At 43.6% G+C, this 19,339-nt stretch overlaps 1 protein-coding gene and 1 non-coding gene across 12 annotated transcripts in view; one reads left to right on the top strand and one right to left on the bottom strand.

Moving 5' to 3' along the window:
- The window catches only part of SNX29 (sorting nexin 29), a 453,538-nt gene that overhangs the window by 32,169 nt on the left and 402,030 nt on the right, over positions 1-19,339 (top strand). For 9 of the 11 annotated variants that reach the window (XR_004967387.1, XM_036308068.1, XM_036308069.1 and 6 more), the window contains one exon: positions 13,339-13,463. The exons of 1 other annotated variant lie outside the window; for it this stretch is intronic. Coding sequence is in view for 8 of the 10 variants with exons in the window: in XM_036308068.1 (XP_036163961.1) it covers positions 13,339-13,463 (125 nt within the window). In the remaining 2 variants the exon portion in view is untranslated. Of the gene's footprint in view, positions 1-13,338; positions 13,464-19,339 lie in introns of those variants that run through there. One more of the 11 variants, XM_036308073.1, reaches the window with a different exon arrangement.
- Positions 3,574-3,680, bottom strand: LOC118657140. The gene has a single exon (XR_004967878.1). It is a non-coding gene; the product is annotated as a U6 spliceosomal RNA (small nuclear RNA).

The following is a 19,339-nucleotide window of genomic DNA, read 5'->3' as shown; positions in this document are numbered from 1 at the left end:
CGTACGCCAATTACCATTTTTCTCTTTTATTAGTGTAGATATATATATATATATATACACACACACACTAGAGGCCCGGTGCACAAAAATTTGTGCACTTGGGGGGAAGGGGGGGGTCCCTCAGCCCGGCCTGTGCCCTCTCACAGTCTGGGACCCCTCGGGAGATAACGCCCTGCTGGCTTAGGCCTGCTCCCGGGTGGCAGAGGGCAGGCCCAATCCCTAGGTGCAGCCCCTGGTCAGGCTCAGAGCAGGGCCGATTGGGGAGTTGGGGCGCCGCCCCCTGTCATGCACAGAGCAGGGCGGATCAGGAGGTTGTGATGCCACCCTCAGTCACGTTCAGGGTAGGGCCGATTGGGGGGTTGGGGCACCGCCCCCTGTCACACTCAAGGCAGGGTCGATGGGGAGGTTGCGGCACCACCCCTTGTCACGCACAGAGCAGGGCCAATCAGGGGGTTGGGGCGCTGCCCCCTGTCACGCACAGAGCAGGGTGGTTGGGGCTCCGTACCCTGTCACGCACAGAGCAGGGCCCATCAGGGGGTTGGGGAGCTCCCCCCTGTCACGCACAGAGCAGGGCGGATCAGGGGGTTGGGGCGCCGCCACTGTCACACTCAGGGCAGGGCCGATGGGGAGGTTATGGCTCTACCCCGTCACACACAGAGCAGGGCCTGAGGATTGGGGCGCCGCACCCTGTCACACACAGAGCAGGGCCGATCAGGGGGTTGGGGTGCCTTCCCCTGTCATGAACAGAGCAGGGCGGATAGGGAGGTTGTGGCCCTGCCCCCTGTCACACACAGAGCCGCAGGGCGATCAGGGGGTTTGGGCGCTGCCCCCTGTCACACTGATCCCGGTGCCGGGAGGCCTCACAGCTCCACTGATCCCGGTGCTGGGAGGCCTCTCAGCTCTGCTGATCCCGGTGCTGGGAGGCATATTACCCTTTTACTATATAGGATAGAGGCCTGGTGCATGGGTGGGGCTTGGCTGGTTTGCCCTGAAGGGTGTCCTGGATCAGGGTGGGGGTCCCCACTGGGATGCCTGGCCAGTCTGGGTGAGGGGCTGAGGGCTGTTTTCAGGCTGGCGGGTGACTGAAGCTCCCAACTGCTCCTTTTTTTCTTTTCTTTTTTTTATTCTGGGCCAGCTTTAGCTCTGGCTCCAGCTCTGAGGCCTCTGCTGCTGAAAGCAGGTATCTGGTTTGTTTGGGTTCTACAATTGAAACACTGTATCAACTCCAGCTCTGAGATCCTGGTGGGCTGAAAGCAGGTTTCTGGGGTTTTGTTTAGCTTCTATATTTGTAAGAATGTTTCAGACTGCAAGCTCAGAGGCCGGCAGCGGCAGGCGGGGAACGTTGGAGTCCTCCGTCACTGAAGCAAGCAAGCCTCATGTTAACTTCAACCTGCCTGGCTGCCGGCTGCCATCTTGCTGGCAGTTAATTTGCATATCGCCCTGATTAGCCAATGGGAAGGGTAGCAGTTGTACGCCAATTACCATGTTTCTCTTTTATTAGATAGGATGGATAGATAGATAGATAGATAGATAGATAGATAGATAGATAGATAGATAAGGAGGTCCTTGCCCCTCAGGGAGTGAAGTCTGGCTGGGATAGGTATTACTCAGCTTGTGACCCCTACCCATGCAGGTAGTAGACTGCAAAAAGGTTGAAGGGCAAAAGTGAATTAGCAAGCTTTGTTACTGTTCTTTTTTGCTGGCAAAGGAACAATTGAAGATGGGGGATTTCTTTCCTTGTAACTCTGGGCAGAGTTCTCAGTCTCTGGAAAATGCCTCTTCCCACATCATGTCCTCCAGGAATCTACTAAGCCCGTGTGTCCACTAAGATAGACATAACTGGAAGAGGTTTTCCATGAAAGGCCAAGTGTCATCTTCACATGCACTTCACATTTACTGCCTTAGGAAAAGTTTTAGGCAGGATGTGAGGTGTTGGCTATGATTGCAGATCAGCTGGTTGGACGGACAGCAGTAGGAACTTTTGAAAGACTGTCTGCCAGGGCTCAATGTTAAAAAGCAACAGAAATCTGTTCCGATTGAGGATATTGTGACCTTAGGGAATTGATGGCAGGCCAGGTTTGGGAACAGGAAGGAGTCAGGCAGCTGTGGAAGGCTAGAAACTTTTGAAGTAAGAGTCCAGAAATGGTCTCCTAGAAGGAATGGTGATCCAGTTAAGGCCCTCGCTGCTGGAGTGAACACCAGCTGTTTTCCGACTCTCTCCTTCTGCTCAAGGTTGGCATTCCAGGGAGGAAGCACCTGATCTCTCAATCTTATGTCACTTGGCCACCTCCTGGCCATTGGCAGAAGGATCCTGCTGAAGGAGTTTCTTGGGACCCCGATGGCTTGTGTAGTGCAAAGATGTCTACTTGGGTTCATCTTCCCATCAAGATAGTATCCAAGGAAGAAGAAATAAACCTTCCAAATGACATCTGGGTGCTGTTAGGAAGGTGGATAAAAACAGGGTGGCCAACATGCCCAGCAGTTGTCCCCTGTTGCTGCTCTATTGGGATGATAATCTTTCTGTGACAGCCTTGTCTGGTTTAAAAATGCTGATGTTTATGTCATCAGTCTTATTTGATCCTCAAAAGAATCCCAGGAGAACAAGAGGGGGATCATTTTCGACTTTCATGGGCATACAAGTTTGGAGGCTGGTCACCGGTGCAGCATTTATTTGCTGTCTCCTGGGCACACGCCTTGGTTAGGTGGGTCGCATGGTTGGTAGGTAGTAGAACGGGACTTTATGTTCCCAGTGTGGTCCTCACTTACTGACACTACATCCCCTTTTGTTCTTCTAGCAGAGTTTCTAGCAATTACTTAACATTATTTTAAGTGTTAAAGTCACTGCATTAAATTCCTTTCAATTGCCTAGTGGCTCAGTTACTAGTATTTTCCTTTAAATTCTCTTTGTCTTACTGATATTGGGGGAAAGACTTGGTTTGGTGTTGATAATATTAAGTTGAATTAGATGAAATTGCCAATATTTGATTGTTTTTGACCTATAAAAATAACAGCATCATACAGCTCAGAATAATAATCTCTAACAGCCGCTTCTCTTCAAGCAGAGTGTGCGGGTTCCAGGCTCAGTCTCCCTTTAGGGCTCTCTAGAGCCCATCATGCAGGCTTTCTATTTGCAGTAGCAGTAGAGTTTTCCCTGTAAAACAGGCTTATGTGAAAAAAGCGAGTCAAATTCAAGACAAGTAACTAATAATATCTCAGATGTGACAAAAGTGGCAAGGTGTTTGTGACTGGAGTTTGGGAAGAGTGCTGGTAGGACTGAAGCTGATGTTTGGTTTTTGGGCCTACGTGGTGCACAGTATTTAGCTGCTAAAACCAAAATGCCAAGTGTGAGTATGCAGGCCCATGTGGGAGAAAGATTTGTTTGATCTTGCAGAATACTATGGGGCAAGATGCAACTGCCCTCACCTGAGGGTGAAACAACATTTGCACAAAGGGGAGTGACAGGCAGGGCTTGCTTTTTCCTATCAGATTTTGTCCTTAGAAACCTCAGAGGAAGTGGGGCAGGCGCTGGGCTCCATGATGCATGTTTCTCTTCGTCCTCCCCTCCCCTTCCTCCCACTCCCCTCTCGTTTCACGAGTTTGTGTGTCATCCTTGCACAGGGGCCATGCTAATCTTCTCTGTATCGTTCCAGTTTTAGTATATGTGCTGCTGAATTGAGGGCTCTCTTCATCCTTTTCTGTTGGCATTGTTTTCTGCTCTTTTTTCTCCTCAGAACAAAGGCCCATTCTTGTGCTTCATTAAAATTACTCACATTCTGTCAGTCAGACTTGGCCTGTGGAGAGGCTGTAGCGTATCTCTTGATATAATGGCCCAGGAACTCAGCAGGCCCTGGAAGTTTCCTCAAAGACTAGGTACGTTATTGTTTCACAGAAGCATCTTCCTCCCACGTGGAATTACAGAACATGATCTGGAAGTTTTCTTTTGGAATTATAAATAGGAACCCAAACTGCAGGGCAGAAGAATGAGTGTGGACTTTGGAATTTAGACTCTGAATCCTGGCATTGCCGTCCCGGTTGTGTTGGACTGTGGGCAAGTTTCTAGCCTTCCTGTGCCTCAGTGTCCTCATCCGTAAGCAGGAATAGTAGTACTAACATTTACTTTGTAGAGCTGCTCTGAGTTCATGTTAGAACAGCCTGGCAGCTAGTAAGTTCCAGCTATTGTTATAGTCATCAGAGTTTTATGTCTTGACACTTGACAAATAAATATTCTCTGCACACTGGATCTCTTTGCCATTATGGCTTTGGGGATGAGTCTCAGAACATTTAAAAATTGCAGGCTTTTCTGACCCTTTCATTTGCCTGTCAGAAGAAATCAGAGAAGAGCATTTTTTCTCCTTTACAAGCCTGCCAGGGAAGAGGGATTGTTTTGGTGATTTTTCTGTACCTGTTGAGGAATTAGGAACATTTTTGAACTTTTTAGAAGGAAATCAGCTGCCCTTTGCTGTTCCCTGATGTTATTCTTAGCGCAGTGTATTCCTCGGGACACTTAGGAAACCAGATGGCTTTTCCAGGCATTCCTTTTCCTCTGTTAAATGTCTCTGGATCTTCATCATGTGATTTTTATCTTCAATTGCCACAGGTTTCTTACCAGCCTCTTATTAGTGTGAGGTGTTGACTAGATGTTTTAATTCTTCTCAGCCTGGCGGAAAATTCTGAGGTTCATTGATTAGATTATTTATTCCCCACCCTGAGTACTTTATTTCCACTTTGAGGCTCTGTAGTAGGTGGTTCTACACTGCATTTTCTTTTATTTTACTATATTGATCAAACGAATTGATTTTCTTCTTTAGGAAAAAGAGTATTTTTAGCAATTAGGGAACTCTAGGACATTTAGCAAGTCTGAGCACATTTCCAGGCCTGAATTCTAACAAATATTTATATTGTTTATATTGATAATTGTTGAGAGCAGTGCTTGGCCCATTGGAAACAATATGTAAGCGCTGTCAGCACCATCCTGATAGGGGAGAGAGGCCATGAGCATGAAGTATGAGCTTTAGTATCAGACATACTTGTCTATTGCCCACATGGCCACAAACCACCAGTTACCAGCTGTGTAATTTGGGACTTAGCTTCTCTAGACCTCTGTTGCACCGTCTGGAAAATCAGATGATGATCATGTTGCCCACTTCCTGGGGTTGTAGTGAGGATTAGATGTAATAATGTTTACTTGGCACACCCAGTAAGAACTTAATAAACTTAATATGTTTCCTCTCTGTGTCTAGACATACCAGTGTTTTGGCTGATTTGGAAACTGAAGGCTAGAATGATTGCTCATTAGCTCCTCCATTCAACAGATATGTACTTACAGATCACTATGCTTGCATTGGGGATGCAAACTGGATGAGATGGTTGTGTCTTCAAGGGACTCAAAATTGAGTCAGGGAAATAGACGTGTAAATTGTGGGCAGTCATGGTGGCCTGTAGTAATAATTACATAGTCCAGACGTGAGAGGTGTGAACAGGGTCCTTAGTGGTCACATGGGCAGAACGGGAATTCCAGGCAGCAGGAATAGCAAATGCGAAGGTACAGGGATGTGCACGAAAACGGTGGGATCGTAGATGATTTGCCTTGTGTTTTGAGGAGTGGGCTGGAAAGTCATTACTAGATTCTTCTCTTGCTGTCATGGGGAAGTTTTGAACTTTATTCATTAGGGTATTCTTTCTTTTTTAAAAAATCCTCACTTGAGGATTTGTTTTCATTGATTTTTTTTCTTTAGGGAGGGAGGGAGAGAGGAAGAAAGAGAGAGAAAGAGAGAGAGAAACATTAATTGATTGCCTTCCAGGGATCGAACCCACTACCTAGGTATGTGCCCTGACCAGAATCAAACTCCCAGTCTCTCATTGTCTGACCAACTGAGTCACCCAGCCAGGGCAGGGTATTATTTCTTAAATTATGGCTATTTGTATACCATTTTCACAATTTTTGCCACATCTGTATACTATATGAGCCAGAGATTGGTTGAGGTGGAATTTCAAGGACCTGTCTACTCTGGTCTTGTCTTGTCTTAATACCATCAGTGACTTCAAAGATGGATGGCTTGTTACAGTTTTATCTTTACACATTGAAATGATTAACATAAAAATTGTTCATCTCTGTTCCCCCTAAAATCAGGTCATGTACTATATACACATAGCAAAGTGTGGTGTGGGTAAGTAAGAAACAAAGATAGATAAGGACATGACTACATTTCAGGAGACTAGCTTTCTGTTGTGGATGCCAAGGGGTTGAAAGGGGTGAGATGGCTCTTAGAGAGCAGTAAGAGGTGGCTGTGCAGTGGAAGTGGTTGTATTGGGGGAAGACACAGGATTGAGAAGCCTTAGGACTAAGCATTGATAAGACTGGGTGGTGCTGGATGTGGCCAGAAATCAGAACAAATGTGTGTTGTTGTGAACTTTTTTTTTTTTTTTTAAAGCAAGCTTTTGGTGTGGAGTTTCTTTCTCCTAGGCTATGGACAACAGTCAAACTTGGAGATATTGGCCAATGACTTAGTGTCACATTTATGTGTGCTCATTTCTCATTTATTCACTCCTGCGTCTAGGACTCTTGCTTTTCTCGATGATCTTCCCCCTTTGATTTACTAGTGGAACATTCATTTGATTTCTTTTTACATGCCTGTTGGCCATCCTCTAACCTTCACACTTACAGTATCTTGAAAACTACTGCCTTGTGAGTTTTCACTATTATCAAGTTTATTTTTTTGTCTACTTTTCTTTGGTCTTTTTATTCGCTACCATATGTTCTTCTTCCTCCCTTTGGGCAACTGAAGTTAATGATGAGGAATTATTTGTTTTATGCCCCCCCCCCATGTTCTTATAGTCTTTTAAAAAGAAAATACACATATATATATATATATATATATATATATATATATATATATATATATATATATACACACACACACACACACACGTTTTATTGCCAGTGTTTTATAAAACTTGAATTATGTATATAAATGCTCTGCATCTGTGTTATCTCCCTTAGCATTACCCTGTCAAAATCTTTCCAAGTTACAGTTCTAATAATTATTTTTAAAAGGCTGCATTATACCCCTGACCAGTTTGGCTCAGTGGATAGAGTGTCAGCCTGCGGACTCAAGGGTCCCAGATTCGATTCCGGTCAAGGGCATGTACCTTGGTTGCGGGCACATCCCCAGTAGGGGGTGTGCAGGAGGCAGCTGATCGATGTTTCTCTCTAATCGATGTTTCTAGCTCTCTGTCCCTCTCCTTTCCTCTCTGTAAAAATATATTTTTTTAAAAAAAGGCTGCATTATATTATACAATGCAGATGTACAAACAGTTGCCTATGAAGTAATACTTTGTGTCCAATTTTTACTACTATAGACAGTGAAACAATAGACATCCTTGAGCATCTTTTCTTATATTTTGAGGGTTTTATTTCTTTAGCTTACATTTCCAGGATGTTGGGTTGCTTTGTCAAAGAGAATATGTGTTTATTTTTAGTAGTTGTGGTCAGGTATTTTTCTAAAAATTTCTACCAGCAGTGCAGGAGACTACCTTTTTTCTTTCTTGCTAACAACAGTTTTGAGTGTTGTTTTGAAGTTTTTTTAGTCTAATGGGTAAAAAGTTGTGGCTCACTGTTACTTTAATTTGCATTTCCTTGATTGCTCATGAATTTCAGTGTCTTTTAAAAAAGTTTTTCCCCCCTTTTAATCCTCACTCAAGAATATTTTTTTCCATTGAGTTTTAGAGAGAGTGGAAGGAAGTGGGGAGGGAGAGAGAGAGAAAGAGTGAGAGAGAGAGGATAGAGAAACGTCACTGGGACAGAGACACATCAATTGGTTGCCTCCCACATGCACCCCAACCAGGGGCGGGGATCGGACCTGCAACCCAGGTATGTGCCCATGACCGGGAATCGAACCCATGACACTCTGGCTGACACTCTAACCACTGAGCAATGCTGGCCATGGCTAGATCTGTAGTTTTAAAAATGATTGTCCTAAATTGGTTTCTTAGCATTGTGGTACTTTCTTGGCCATTAGTAAGGTTGAATATCTTTTCATATGTTTATTGGCCAACTACATTTCCTTCTTTCGTGGTTTGTTTATCTTCCTTAATTTTTTATTTTATTTTTTGAGTTTCTTGTCTTTTTCTTTTTATCCATTTGTAGAAAGCCCTTCATGTACTATAACTATTAATCCTTTTTCAGTTATATGTGCTGTAAATATTTTCTCTGTCATTTATTGTTTTACTATATTTGTAATATCTTTTTGTTTGTTTGTTTTTTTGTTAATCCTCACCTGAGGATTTTTTCAGTTGATTTTTAGAGAGAGTGGAAGGGAAGGGGAAAGAGGGAGAGAGAGAAACATTGATGTGAGAGAGACACATTGATTGGTTGTGTTCCGTATGTGCCCTGACCAGGGCTGGGGATTGAGCCTGCAACCGACATATGGGCCCTTGTCTGGGAATTGAACCTGAGACCCTTCAGTCTGTGGGCTGACACTCTATCCACTGAGTCATTCTGGCTAGGTCATTTTTGTGATATCTTTTGCCACGTAGAAATTTAAAAATTTTATGCAATTAATTTTATGAACCTTTAAAATGTTGGTTTTAAAGTATTCTGTCCTGAGAGTCTTTTGTATTTTTCTCTATTATTTTAACATTTTATTATTTTACACTTTTATTTTTCTTTGATGCAGATCTGCCTGGAATTTAGTTCTGTCTGTGTTTAGAGATAGTTTAGTCTTATTTTCTTTCAGCCCTATAGCTGCTGGTATCAGTGGTTAAATAGCCCACTCTTGCCCATTAGAATTGAGGTGCTACCATTATTATATATAACATATTTTCATATTTATTTGGATATTTGGGAGTCTCTGTACTGCTCCATCAATTTGTTTATCCTTGTACTAAAGCCACACTGTCAAGGCCTCCTTGTGATTATTGTTGGAATTGTATTAAATTTATACATTAACTTGGGAATAATTGATATTTTAATTTTTCCATTCAGGAAAGTTGTATTTCTATTTATTTTGATCTTTATACTTTTTAAGAACATATTATGGTTTTCTTTATATAGGACTTGTATCTTTCCTGTTAAAAATATGATTTATTTTAATTTTTTAATATTGTAAATGTAATTCTCCTCTCCCACTTTGTCTACTGGAAAAAGTCAACTTTTAATGCTATAGTTTTTGTTATTGTAATTTTTTAATTCATGAATTAGAAACATTTTATAACTTTTTATAGATATGCTTTTTTCATGTATCATTATAATCCAAGCTTTAAAAAATTGCTATTTAAAATAAATATTTTAAATAGTTGCATGATTTTTCCTCACCATAACTTTTAAACCATAATTCTTCATTCTTTATCTAAAGCTCAAGGTAACAGTATTTCTGGTTCTTGAGTTGTGGATTCTTTTTAAATATTTCTTTTAGAAAAAGTGCTAAATTTCAGAAAGGCATAGAGGTAAGAAAGATATCACCAGTAATTCTTTTACCAAGTAGCTCTTAATTTTTCACATACTTCCCTTCAGAATTAACCCCCCCCCCCCCCCACACACACATTTTGGAGCTAGTTAAAGGTGATGGCTGTACAGCACTTCTTAAAGAAATGTTTATATTGATTTTTAAAGGGAGAGGAAAGTGGGGGGGGGGGGGGGGAAGAGAGAGAGATGGAGAGAGAGAGATGAGAGAGAAACATTAGTCGGTTGCCCTCCATATATGCTTCTGGACCAAACCTGAAACTTGGGCATGTGCCCTGACCGGGAATCAAACCAGTGACCTTTCTATGAACGGGAGGATGCTCAACTAGCTTAGCCACACTGGCCAGAGCTCTTCAGATTTTTGTTTTTAAACTTCCCTCTTTTATTATTTTTTTAAATTATTATTATTTTTAAATATATATTTTTATTTACTTCAGAGAGGAAAGGCCATGGTCGATTTCAAATGATCATCATGTAATGGCCTTGCTTTAGCAGGGCTAGTTGATAATTGTATTGTCTTAAATCTGAGATGTGGTTAATGCGATTAATTGACTGATTTTCATGGGTCCAAGCGACTCCATCCCAGGTGACATTGGAGCTTCCACTCTTCCACTTGTGGGTAATCTAGCCCATTTTCATGTTTCTACTTAGTTTTTTCCAAAAGCTTCCAGTAAAGCTGTAACGTAAGAAAAGGATTAATTTGAAATATACCCTTCTGTCGCAAGGCTAATGTAATGCAGTTTGTAAAAATGCAGCATTTATTACTGATCCTGTCTGTCCTAAAAAAAAAAGCACAGATTGCCATAAAAAAAAGCACAGGATTCCCCGGAATCTCATTACATACTAATGTGGCAGGTTAAGTAGTCTTGAAATATAGGACAACCCTCAGGAAAACCAGTGCTTGCAGAATTTTATCAGTGAACCAGTTAAGCTCATGCCGCGTCCAGCTGTGCAGGTGGATACTTTTACATTCAGCAGGAGGACATTATTTTGTTTTTCATTTGTTAACTCCTTCACTCTTTCATCAAACCTTTACTGAGGACTTGAGGGGAGGTTTTTGGTTTTTTTTTTTAAACAACGTTATTGAAGTCTAATTTGCATACCAAAAAATCTAAACTTTGTAAGTGTACTAGTACGATGCAGTGATTTTTTTAAATCATAAATTTATAGAATTGTGTAACCATCACCACAATCCAGTTTTAGAACAATATTCTCAGTATGGCCAAAGTTCCCTAGTGACAGTTTATCCTTGATTTCACTCCTAGCCATGGGCAATTACTAATGGACTTCCAGTTTCTATATGTCGACCTTTCCTCAACTTTCGTGGAATCATACGATGTGTGCTTCTGACTTCTTTCCCTTAGCATAATATGTTCAAGGTTCATCCATGTCGTGGCATGTGTCAGTACTTTATTCCTTTTATCGCTAATAGTATTCCATTGTATTGCTAGACCACGTTTTATTTATCCATCCCTCTGGGAAACAGCTGTATGCCCTAAAAACTTGAAGTGATTTCCTTGCTTGGTGCTTTTTGCACATATTAAAAATTCACTGTTGATTAAGTGCCCCACTTAATTAAAAACCATGACCCAATTCATTAATGTCTGTATAATAAAGCTTAGGCTGATAAATGCCAGAGAGGCAGCCAACCCACCACAGTCATGCCAGAGAGCACTTAGCAGAGAGCATTCTTGGAAATAGGAGAGCCTAAGGTGAGAAATAGAGAGCTCCACAAGTGGGTGCCCCTTTCATTGTGCAGGAATTGCCATGTAACGGAATAAAGACGAGAAGAAGCCCTGGCCAGTTTACTCAGTGGTTGGAGCATTGACCATGGAAGGGTTGCAGGTTCAATTTCCTAGTCAAGGGCACATACCTTGGTTGCGTTTCAATCTGACCAGTCGGGGCGCATGTGGGAGGCAACCAGTTGATCTCTCTCTCTCTCTCTCTCCCACCCCCCTCCTCCCTTTCACTCTGAAAATCAATGGAAAAAATATCCTCTAGTGAGGATTAAAAAACAAAAAGGTGAGAAGAAATGAAAAACCTTAAGGTGACATAGTTATAAATCAGCACCTATATAGTGTGCTCACCACAAGCTAAAGGACTGTAGATTCATGTGTGTTCTCCTTGATTCACTGGTCTTAACTGACCTGGATTTGTAACCCAAATCCAGGTCAATTAAGATCTCCCTAGGGGAGAACTCATTTTGGTCACATTTACCGCAGTAGCCAGCTTTGATCATTGGCAGTAGTAGCCTAGAATGCTGGGGTGGATTAGTGATGTGTGTCACAGGCACAGAATTGAGAGAAAATGTTGGTATTTGCTGATTCTGTGCCAGGGTTTTCTGGTGTGGACAGATGACCTGAGTAAAGGTTGGGTTTATGAGGGAGAGGACTTTTGTCATAGGATAGAGCATGTTTGTGTTGGTGCTATGGGGTGTAGCAGAAACTAGCTCGGATCAGCATGGGAGTGGGGAGAGCCTGGAGTACAGATGGTGCTGCTAATTACGTACTCTATGTATGCTGTCTCTTCAATGTCTTTAAGCCTCAGTTTCTTTATGTGTAAAATGGAGATAATAATACCTACCTACCTTACCTATATCATAATGTTGGTGAGAGGAGCTAATGAATCAGTGGTATGAAAATATTTTACCACCCACAGAACAATAAACCCTTGGAGTGTTATTATTACAGGTGTGAGGGTAGGTGGAGCAGGAAATGCCTGCAGTTAGGCAAGGTTGGAAAGGATGTGGTGGCCTCAGGGCCTTTGCACTGGGCCCTTCTGCCCAGCCTGCTGCCTCTTGTCATATCCAGGTTTTAACTCCAAGGTTACCTCCATTCAGGCCACATAATTTAAGCTGGTTCCTGCCCGTTCTCCACTTACCACCTCATCCTGTTTTATTTTCTTCAAAGTTCTCATCAACTAAAATGGTTTGGTTAGCCTACTTGTTTGTGTGTCTTCCCTGTTAGAACTGTGCAAACGTGGTGAGGCAGAGACCTTGTGTGTCTCACTTGTGTATCATTAGAGCCTAGAATAGTGCCTGGCACATCGAAGTTCAGGGTTTCTTAATATTTGTTGCACAAGTGAATGGAAGGGTCTCTGAAGTCCACAGACCCAGTTGGACTGTGGGCCAAGGAGTGCTGGGAGGATTGGTAAGAATAGAGGGTAGTTGCTGTGACCTCATCTCTTTGCAAACGTGTTCTTGAATCTTCCATTTCTTTGATTATAGAGAAATGAATTCAGTTAAATCCACAGTAATTACAACTTTTTGTTGGTAGAAAAGCAAGCAGAGTAATTGTAACTTAATTGAAAATTCCATAAGCTCTGAATCTGACTTCAAAGATAATCTCTTACAACAAAATAAAGAACAAGAATCAGAATTCATATTATTTCATTATTGTATGTAACAGGCCATGAAATTACACAATGTTTCCAATTTGTCAGGCTGGTGAATTCAATCTCTTAAAAGATAATTGTGTTCCTTAAACTACCTGTGATATGAATTTGAGTTGAAATGTGTGAATTGAATACAATTAACACCCACCCCTCCCCACACCAAACGGATTTGCTTTTAAATTGTCTTTTTTCTCTCTCCTGCTGCCTGGCACCAATTCCATGTTCCCTTGTTTCTTGTGAATTTTACTATGCTTCCACCAGTCTAATGATTATGGCTAGATTGTGTGGGCTTCCCTGAGTTATGTGAAATAAACAGACATGGGGAGAGATGTGTGGAGCGGCCCAAGGCAATTACCTGCCTGTAAATCCAGGTGTCTCGTGGGTTCCTTCACACCTGGTGACTTACTGGCTCCCTGGAGATGCGGGCCACTCTGGTGGTTTCTCCCCTTCACAGGTGGACTGATGAATCATTGGTTCTCTCACAGGGTGACCTGTCTGTGCGCCCAGTTTGAGGCCGTCCTACAGCATGGCTTGAAGAGGAGTCGTGGATTAGCACTAACAGCAGCTGCGATCAAACAGGCAGCCGGCTTCTCCAGCAAAACGGAAACAGGTACTGCTCGGCCTGATGTGGTGGCCCAGAGGATGCTGTCTTTTCTCTCTCTGTTTATTTTTATTCAATAGTGAGCAAGGCAGTCACTGTGTGGGACTGATGGGGGGTGGGGTGGGGCAGGGCGTGGTGGTGCAGAAATCACGCGTAAGGATGCCCGACTTGTCGGTCATGGTGTTGTCTGGCACCTTAATTTAAGTGAAGTCATCCTTTGTGCAGAATCCCCAGCACCACGTGTTGCCGTCTTTAAGGGCTCGGAGGCCTGCAGCGGAGGTGCTTATTTCACAGTGTGGTGAGGCAGTTGCTGGGAAATTGGTAATCTGTTTTAATACGATGCATGGGGATAGCATGATATTTCATAATTAAACCTGTCTTCAACAACAGCAACAGAGACCACACAGGTCTCTGAGCGTATAAGTCCTGCTGCCATCCGTTTCAAAGCTGCCAAAGCATTTCCCAAGCGCCATGCGCCTGTATGTCTGAATGACACAGGTAATGCCAATAATAATAACTGCTAACGCGTGCAAGTATTTAGTGCAAGCCTGGCACTTTGTCCGTCTTCTGCATAAATGAACTTGTTCAGTTCTGACAATAGCCCTGTGAGTAGTAGGTGCCTTTATTTTCTCCACCGCACAGAGGAGGACACTGCGGAGAGTGGTTTGCTTTGGGCCTGAACCTTACAGGGGATCCCATCATATAAAACCATCCCATACTGACGATCCAAACAAGACTTAAAATATTTAGACAGTTACTTGTTAGTTGGTTCCGAGTTGAATTGGTTATGGTTATCTATCCAGTTACAAAAGTTGCAGCCATGCAGTCACCTGGGCATTATTTAAAAGTATTTACTGTTAAATGCGCTACCCACCAAGAATGAAATAGACCTTTATGAAAACTGTGCAGTTGTGTGCATGTGTGTTTTAAGTTCCTTTTAATATTGAATATTGTCATTGAATGAAATGGGTCAGTGGATTGAAGATGAGGTTAAATTCAACTATTAGAATCACTTTTGGTATCCTAAAACATGACAAATTATGAATAAAACAAATACACATAAAAAACAACAACACCCCCCCAAACCATCCTATGTTCTCCCCCCGGCCCCACTTGAGAGAGCACGCTCTTTTAGACTGCTTGTGGTTGTCACCCTTAATTCCCAAATCTTTCTTGTTGTGTACAGTGTTAGTGTACAATGTGTCATTTTTGGCTGGTTTTCCTCTTTTCATAGCTAAAAAACACCTCACTGTGTTTGGTGAAGTTAGTTGTTGGTGGAAATTCCCTGCTGACTGAGCCTTTTGTGGTTCTTTTTTTCTCTTTTGTGTTGGTGTATTTCCCTTTTCTTTCCTGCCCTTCAACAAACCTTTGATGCCTGTTCATCTCACCGATTCCTCATCTTCAGAAATTATTGTGGTTCCTGTTGGGATCAGAGGAAGCTGCAAGAGGGATTCCTGTCACAGTTGATTTTTCTTCTGTGCTCTTGGGTTCCTCCTTTAAAATGAAGTCATGGCCGTGCGGGGCCAGTTCAGAGAAACGTCAGCATCACTGCTAACTGCCACTTTGGATGTCAGTCCTGTTGTCTCATGTCCAGGATGCTTCCCTGGGCCCCTGTGTGGGGGTGGCTGAGGGCTCTGGGCTGGCTGAGAAGCTGTTCAAGGACATTGCTTTTCCCACAGTACCCTCGTTTCCATCGTTCCTGTCTGAGGGGGAGCCACCTTACTGACACTGGCGAGGCTCTGGCTCTGCTTCCATCCAGTCGATGGCAGCTGCCGGCCATGGCAGAGGCAGCCCTGGCTGTCAGACTGTGAGGCTAAGTCTGGTAGGGCCCTGGAATATTCAGAGCTTTGGTCGTTTTCACTTGTAAAGGAGGGTAGTCTCGTCTATCTGGGGGCTTGTCGGCAGGATTCAATGAGAATCTCATGTGAAGATCTGCTTCCGTTCATAACACCTAATAAATGTTTAACTAGTTGCCATCTTTCCTCAACACCCTTTTACCATTTAACCTCTTCCTGCATCTCATCCCCCTTAAGGCTCTCTGACCTTTTAGCCATGAAGAATGGCTCTTTCCATTCCATCCAGACCAGAATTCTTGTCTTTTTGTTACTTGGCCCTGATAATCAGAGAGGTTCCAGCATGTTTGCAAGGCATCTCCAGCACTCACGTTCTTGCCACTTCCCTGTATCTTAGCATGATTTCTGCACCTGCATCCCAAAGAGGCGGATGAACGGGTCTCTGGCTCTGTTTTCCTCTGAGGAGGATGTGCTGGGCTGCCTCCTAGACCCTTAGAAGCAGGGAAGGACCAAACTGGGTTAGCGCTTGAGTGGCTGCCAGGGGCTTTTGCTGTCACCGTGGGTAGTGTGAAGGACCATTCACCAGTGCAGAATAGTCCTTGGCTGATGAAAACCTCTTTCCTGCTGTTGAACGTGTGATTAAAAGCCTCACGAGAGAGGGGAGCGGTGGGCTTTCAACTAAGAGCTGGGAAAGATCGGATCAGTGGCTTCTTGAGGCTGTTAAAGCCACTGGAATGACCTTTCGGGCGGAGTGAAGCAAATGAAGCCTGGTGGAAATGAGCATCGTGCTGTTCCTTCGCCCCTGCTGGCTGCTGGCTAGGCCCTTTATGTAACTTAGCAGCTTATATCAGACTCTACAGTCAGGCCGCAGACTTGAAATCTCTGCTCAGTGACTTGTCACACGTGAGGTCTCTGGGACACCCCCACCCCTTGAGCTTTGTTTCCTCATGTGCAAAAGGAGGTTAATAACAGGCTCTGCCTTGCAGGTTGTGGTAGGGACCCCCTGAGAAAGTGCCTGCAAAGTCCAGTCCAGAGCTGCTGGAGCTGCTGCTTGATGGAAACTTGGCAGTTCCTTTCCAGGGTAGATGACGGTGTCCTTATTCTCAGTGGATGACAGTGAGGCTCAAATAAGTTAATAAGCTGCCCAAGTTCGCACAGCTGGTAAATGGCAGAGCTGAGGATTCCAACCCAGGCCAGATTGATGTCAAATTCCTGGCTCTTCCCAGCTGCCCCCTCCCCTGGCATTGGGCCTGATGCACACCGTTGCTTCTCCTCTGTAGACCACTCTAGCTCAGTTAACTGCATTGAAAGTGACAGGAAAGGATAAATAAGGGTGAATTGATCCACAAGGCTATTGCCTTAGCTCTGTTTACAAATGGGCAACATTACCTTTTGAAGAGAGAAAAGCTGAAAAAGTAATGGCTGACTAAAATGATGTTGTTGAAAATCACGGTACTGTAAATGGTGCTGAGTCTGCCAGAGGCATGACTGCGTTTGGTCGTTTGGGGTTAGGGTGCGTGCGGGACTGAGATTGGAAACTGGTGCCCTATACAGTATACATAAAAAATTATTTTTTTTTAAGTTGCCAACATTGAAAAAATATGAGATATTATGTTGAAATATGAATTTCTGACTTTTCTTAAACTTGAAGATGTGCGACTCTGGGCCCACATGTACTACTGACTTTGATTGGAGCCTGCTACTCCTGCCCTCTGTATGTTGGCAAAAGTGCTCTAGTTCACCACGGTCTCCATCTCCCCGATTGCCCTTGACACTTGAGATAAGAGTGTTGGTTGACATTTATTGTTGCACTTTTGTTACTGTTTGCACTGTTCCTGTCTAAAATTCAGTAGCTTTTGAGTGTAAACATCTCTCAGATAATGGATTTTGAATATATTCTTGTCTTTGTAGATGCCTGGTATTTTTGACCAAATGCCAGATGTTGTGTATGAAGGATTGTAGAGCGAATTTGAAGCTTGAGATGGTGTTATCTTTCTTCAGAGAGGATTTGCTGTTTCTTCTCAGGCAGGTAGAATAGAAGGAGACCAATTTAATTCAGTCAAGGATTGGGCCAGTTCACACCTGGGCTTCCGCATTTGTGAGGGCTCCTGTATTTCTGCTTCTGCCTTATTTCTGGTATACAGTTCTTTGGGCTTTTCAGTTTTTCAGAGCTTCCATACAAAATTCCACACGCTGGGTGGCTTAAAACAACAGGGAGAAATTTATGCTCTCGCAGTTCTGGAGGCCAGGAGTCCAAAGTGTAGGTGTCAGCAGGGTTGGTTCCTCCTGGATGCTATGAGACCGCATGTGTTTCCAGCTTCTGGTGGTTGTCAGCAGTCCTTGGCGTCAGCAGTCCCTGGTGTTCTTGGTTTTGTAGCTGTATCACTCCAATGTCTGCCTCTGTCTTCACATGGCCTTTCCTCTGTGTCTGTCTCTCTGTGTCCTGCCCTCGCCTCAGAAGAACACCAGTCAGATTGCATTTAGTTCCCACCCCACTCCAGTAGGACCTCATTTTAACTAATTACATCTGCTCAGAGTCTTTTTTCAAATCAAGTCACATTCTGGGGTTCCAGGTGGACATGAATTTCTTGGGGACACAATTTAGTCCAGTGCACAGCTGCATCCTTGAGGTGATTACCAGTGCTCTTTCTCCTCAGCATGCCGAGCCTAATGTTCCCCTCTCAGCCCCTGTGGGAATACTGAAAGCTCAGCTTCCCTCTTCATGGGAAAAGCCTCCAGGGCAAAATAAGGCTCTAAATGTAGGACTCGTGTCTATGGACTTCCCTTCCCTCCTAGTCCTTCACTTTTGTTTTAATTAAAAAAAAATGTTGTCTGGCTTTTTAAGTTGCTGTTTTTGTGCATGAGAGAGTTGGTCTAACCCAGGCTAACCTTTCGTAGCTGGAAGATGTGCCACCTTGTGTGTGACCATCTCCGGTTCCTGTTCTACAAATCAGGCCCCACGTTTTCCTTCGGAGAGAAACTAGCCTGGGGAAGGGTTTGCAGGCAGTTTCCTTCAGTTTTGTGGTGATTTCCATCAGTGCCTGCAGATATCTTCATTTCCTGGTTTGTTGTCTGCTAGGTGTTTTGTTTTATTGGTTTTTGTTTTTGGCTTAGCATTCAGATTTCTTCCTCTTTCTGACTTGGAGAGTTTTGCCCTAAACATCCCTCACTTACGAAATGTTGGTAAGGCAGACGAGACAATATAAGCAGATATGCCATCAACTCAGCTTTGTCTTGTCGAGTATTTGGTGGGCCAGGGAAGCAGCGTGCATCTCAAACGGAGATCCCTTGAACAGATTGCCCAGCTAGTTGGTTGCAAAGGACCCAGAGAAGCTTGGGATGAGGTCACCTTTAGGATTCAAGCCCCAATAGTGAGAGTCTGCCCTGTCAGCATGTGAGCTGTTTCCTCGTACTTTGGGATGAGTGACTGGATTTGTCCATACAAGTGCTCGTTTTGGTGATGGTGAGAGGGGATCTGCATTTTCTGAGTCTGGTCCTGCAGTTTGTTTAAACGTCCCCTTCCAGTTAGTGTGAATAATTACAGCAGACATTGGTTGTTCCCCACCCAGCAGTTCTGTCTCTTCTATCTTGCTCATGGAACTCTGATTTTGTAAAGATGCTGGGTGGCCAATAGCTTCAGATCAGAAGCTAGCCCCAGGGCAGTGAATCTGGGTCAGAGCAGCCCAGCCATCAGAATTATCCTACCGGTAGTTGGTTTAGGAAATGACATGAGACACAGTTCTGACCAAAGAGAAGGAAGAAGTCTGCTGAGGGGCTTCTAAGATGGATTCTTGCTATTTAAAGAGACACAAAAGAAGGCTTATTACATGGCCTTGGGTTGTTGCCTGAGACTGATGCTCGGAGCTGTGGCAATGATCTTGCCACCTTGCTGGGAACGGACCTGAGGACAAAGCCAGTACAGCAAGAAGGCAGCCCAGGGAGGTGGGGAGTACCTGGATCCTTCCTAACGTTACCGAGTTACCGGATTCACCAACTCTGGAGCTGCCCTACTTCTGGACTTGATGTGATGCAAAATAATAGATTCCCTAAGGTTTTAAGCCATTTTGAGTTCAGCCTTTTATTTGTATCCCA

The sequence above is a fragment of the Myotis myotis genome, unplaced genomic scaffold (genome assembly GCF_014108235.1).
Source record: "Myotis myotis isolate mMyoMyo1 unplaced genomic scaffold, mMyoMyo1.p scaffold_m19_p_5, whole genome shotgun sequence".
In the NCBI taxonomy this organism is placed as follows: domain Eukaryota; kingdom Metazoa; phylum Chordata; class Mammalia; order Chiroptera; family Vespertilionidae; genus Myotis; species Myotis myotis.
The sequence above is the reverse complement of the archived record's forward strand: the minus strand, read 5'-3'. Positions and strand labels throughout refer to the sequence as shown.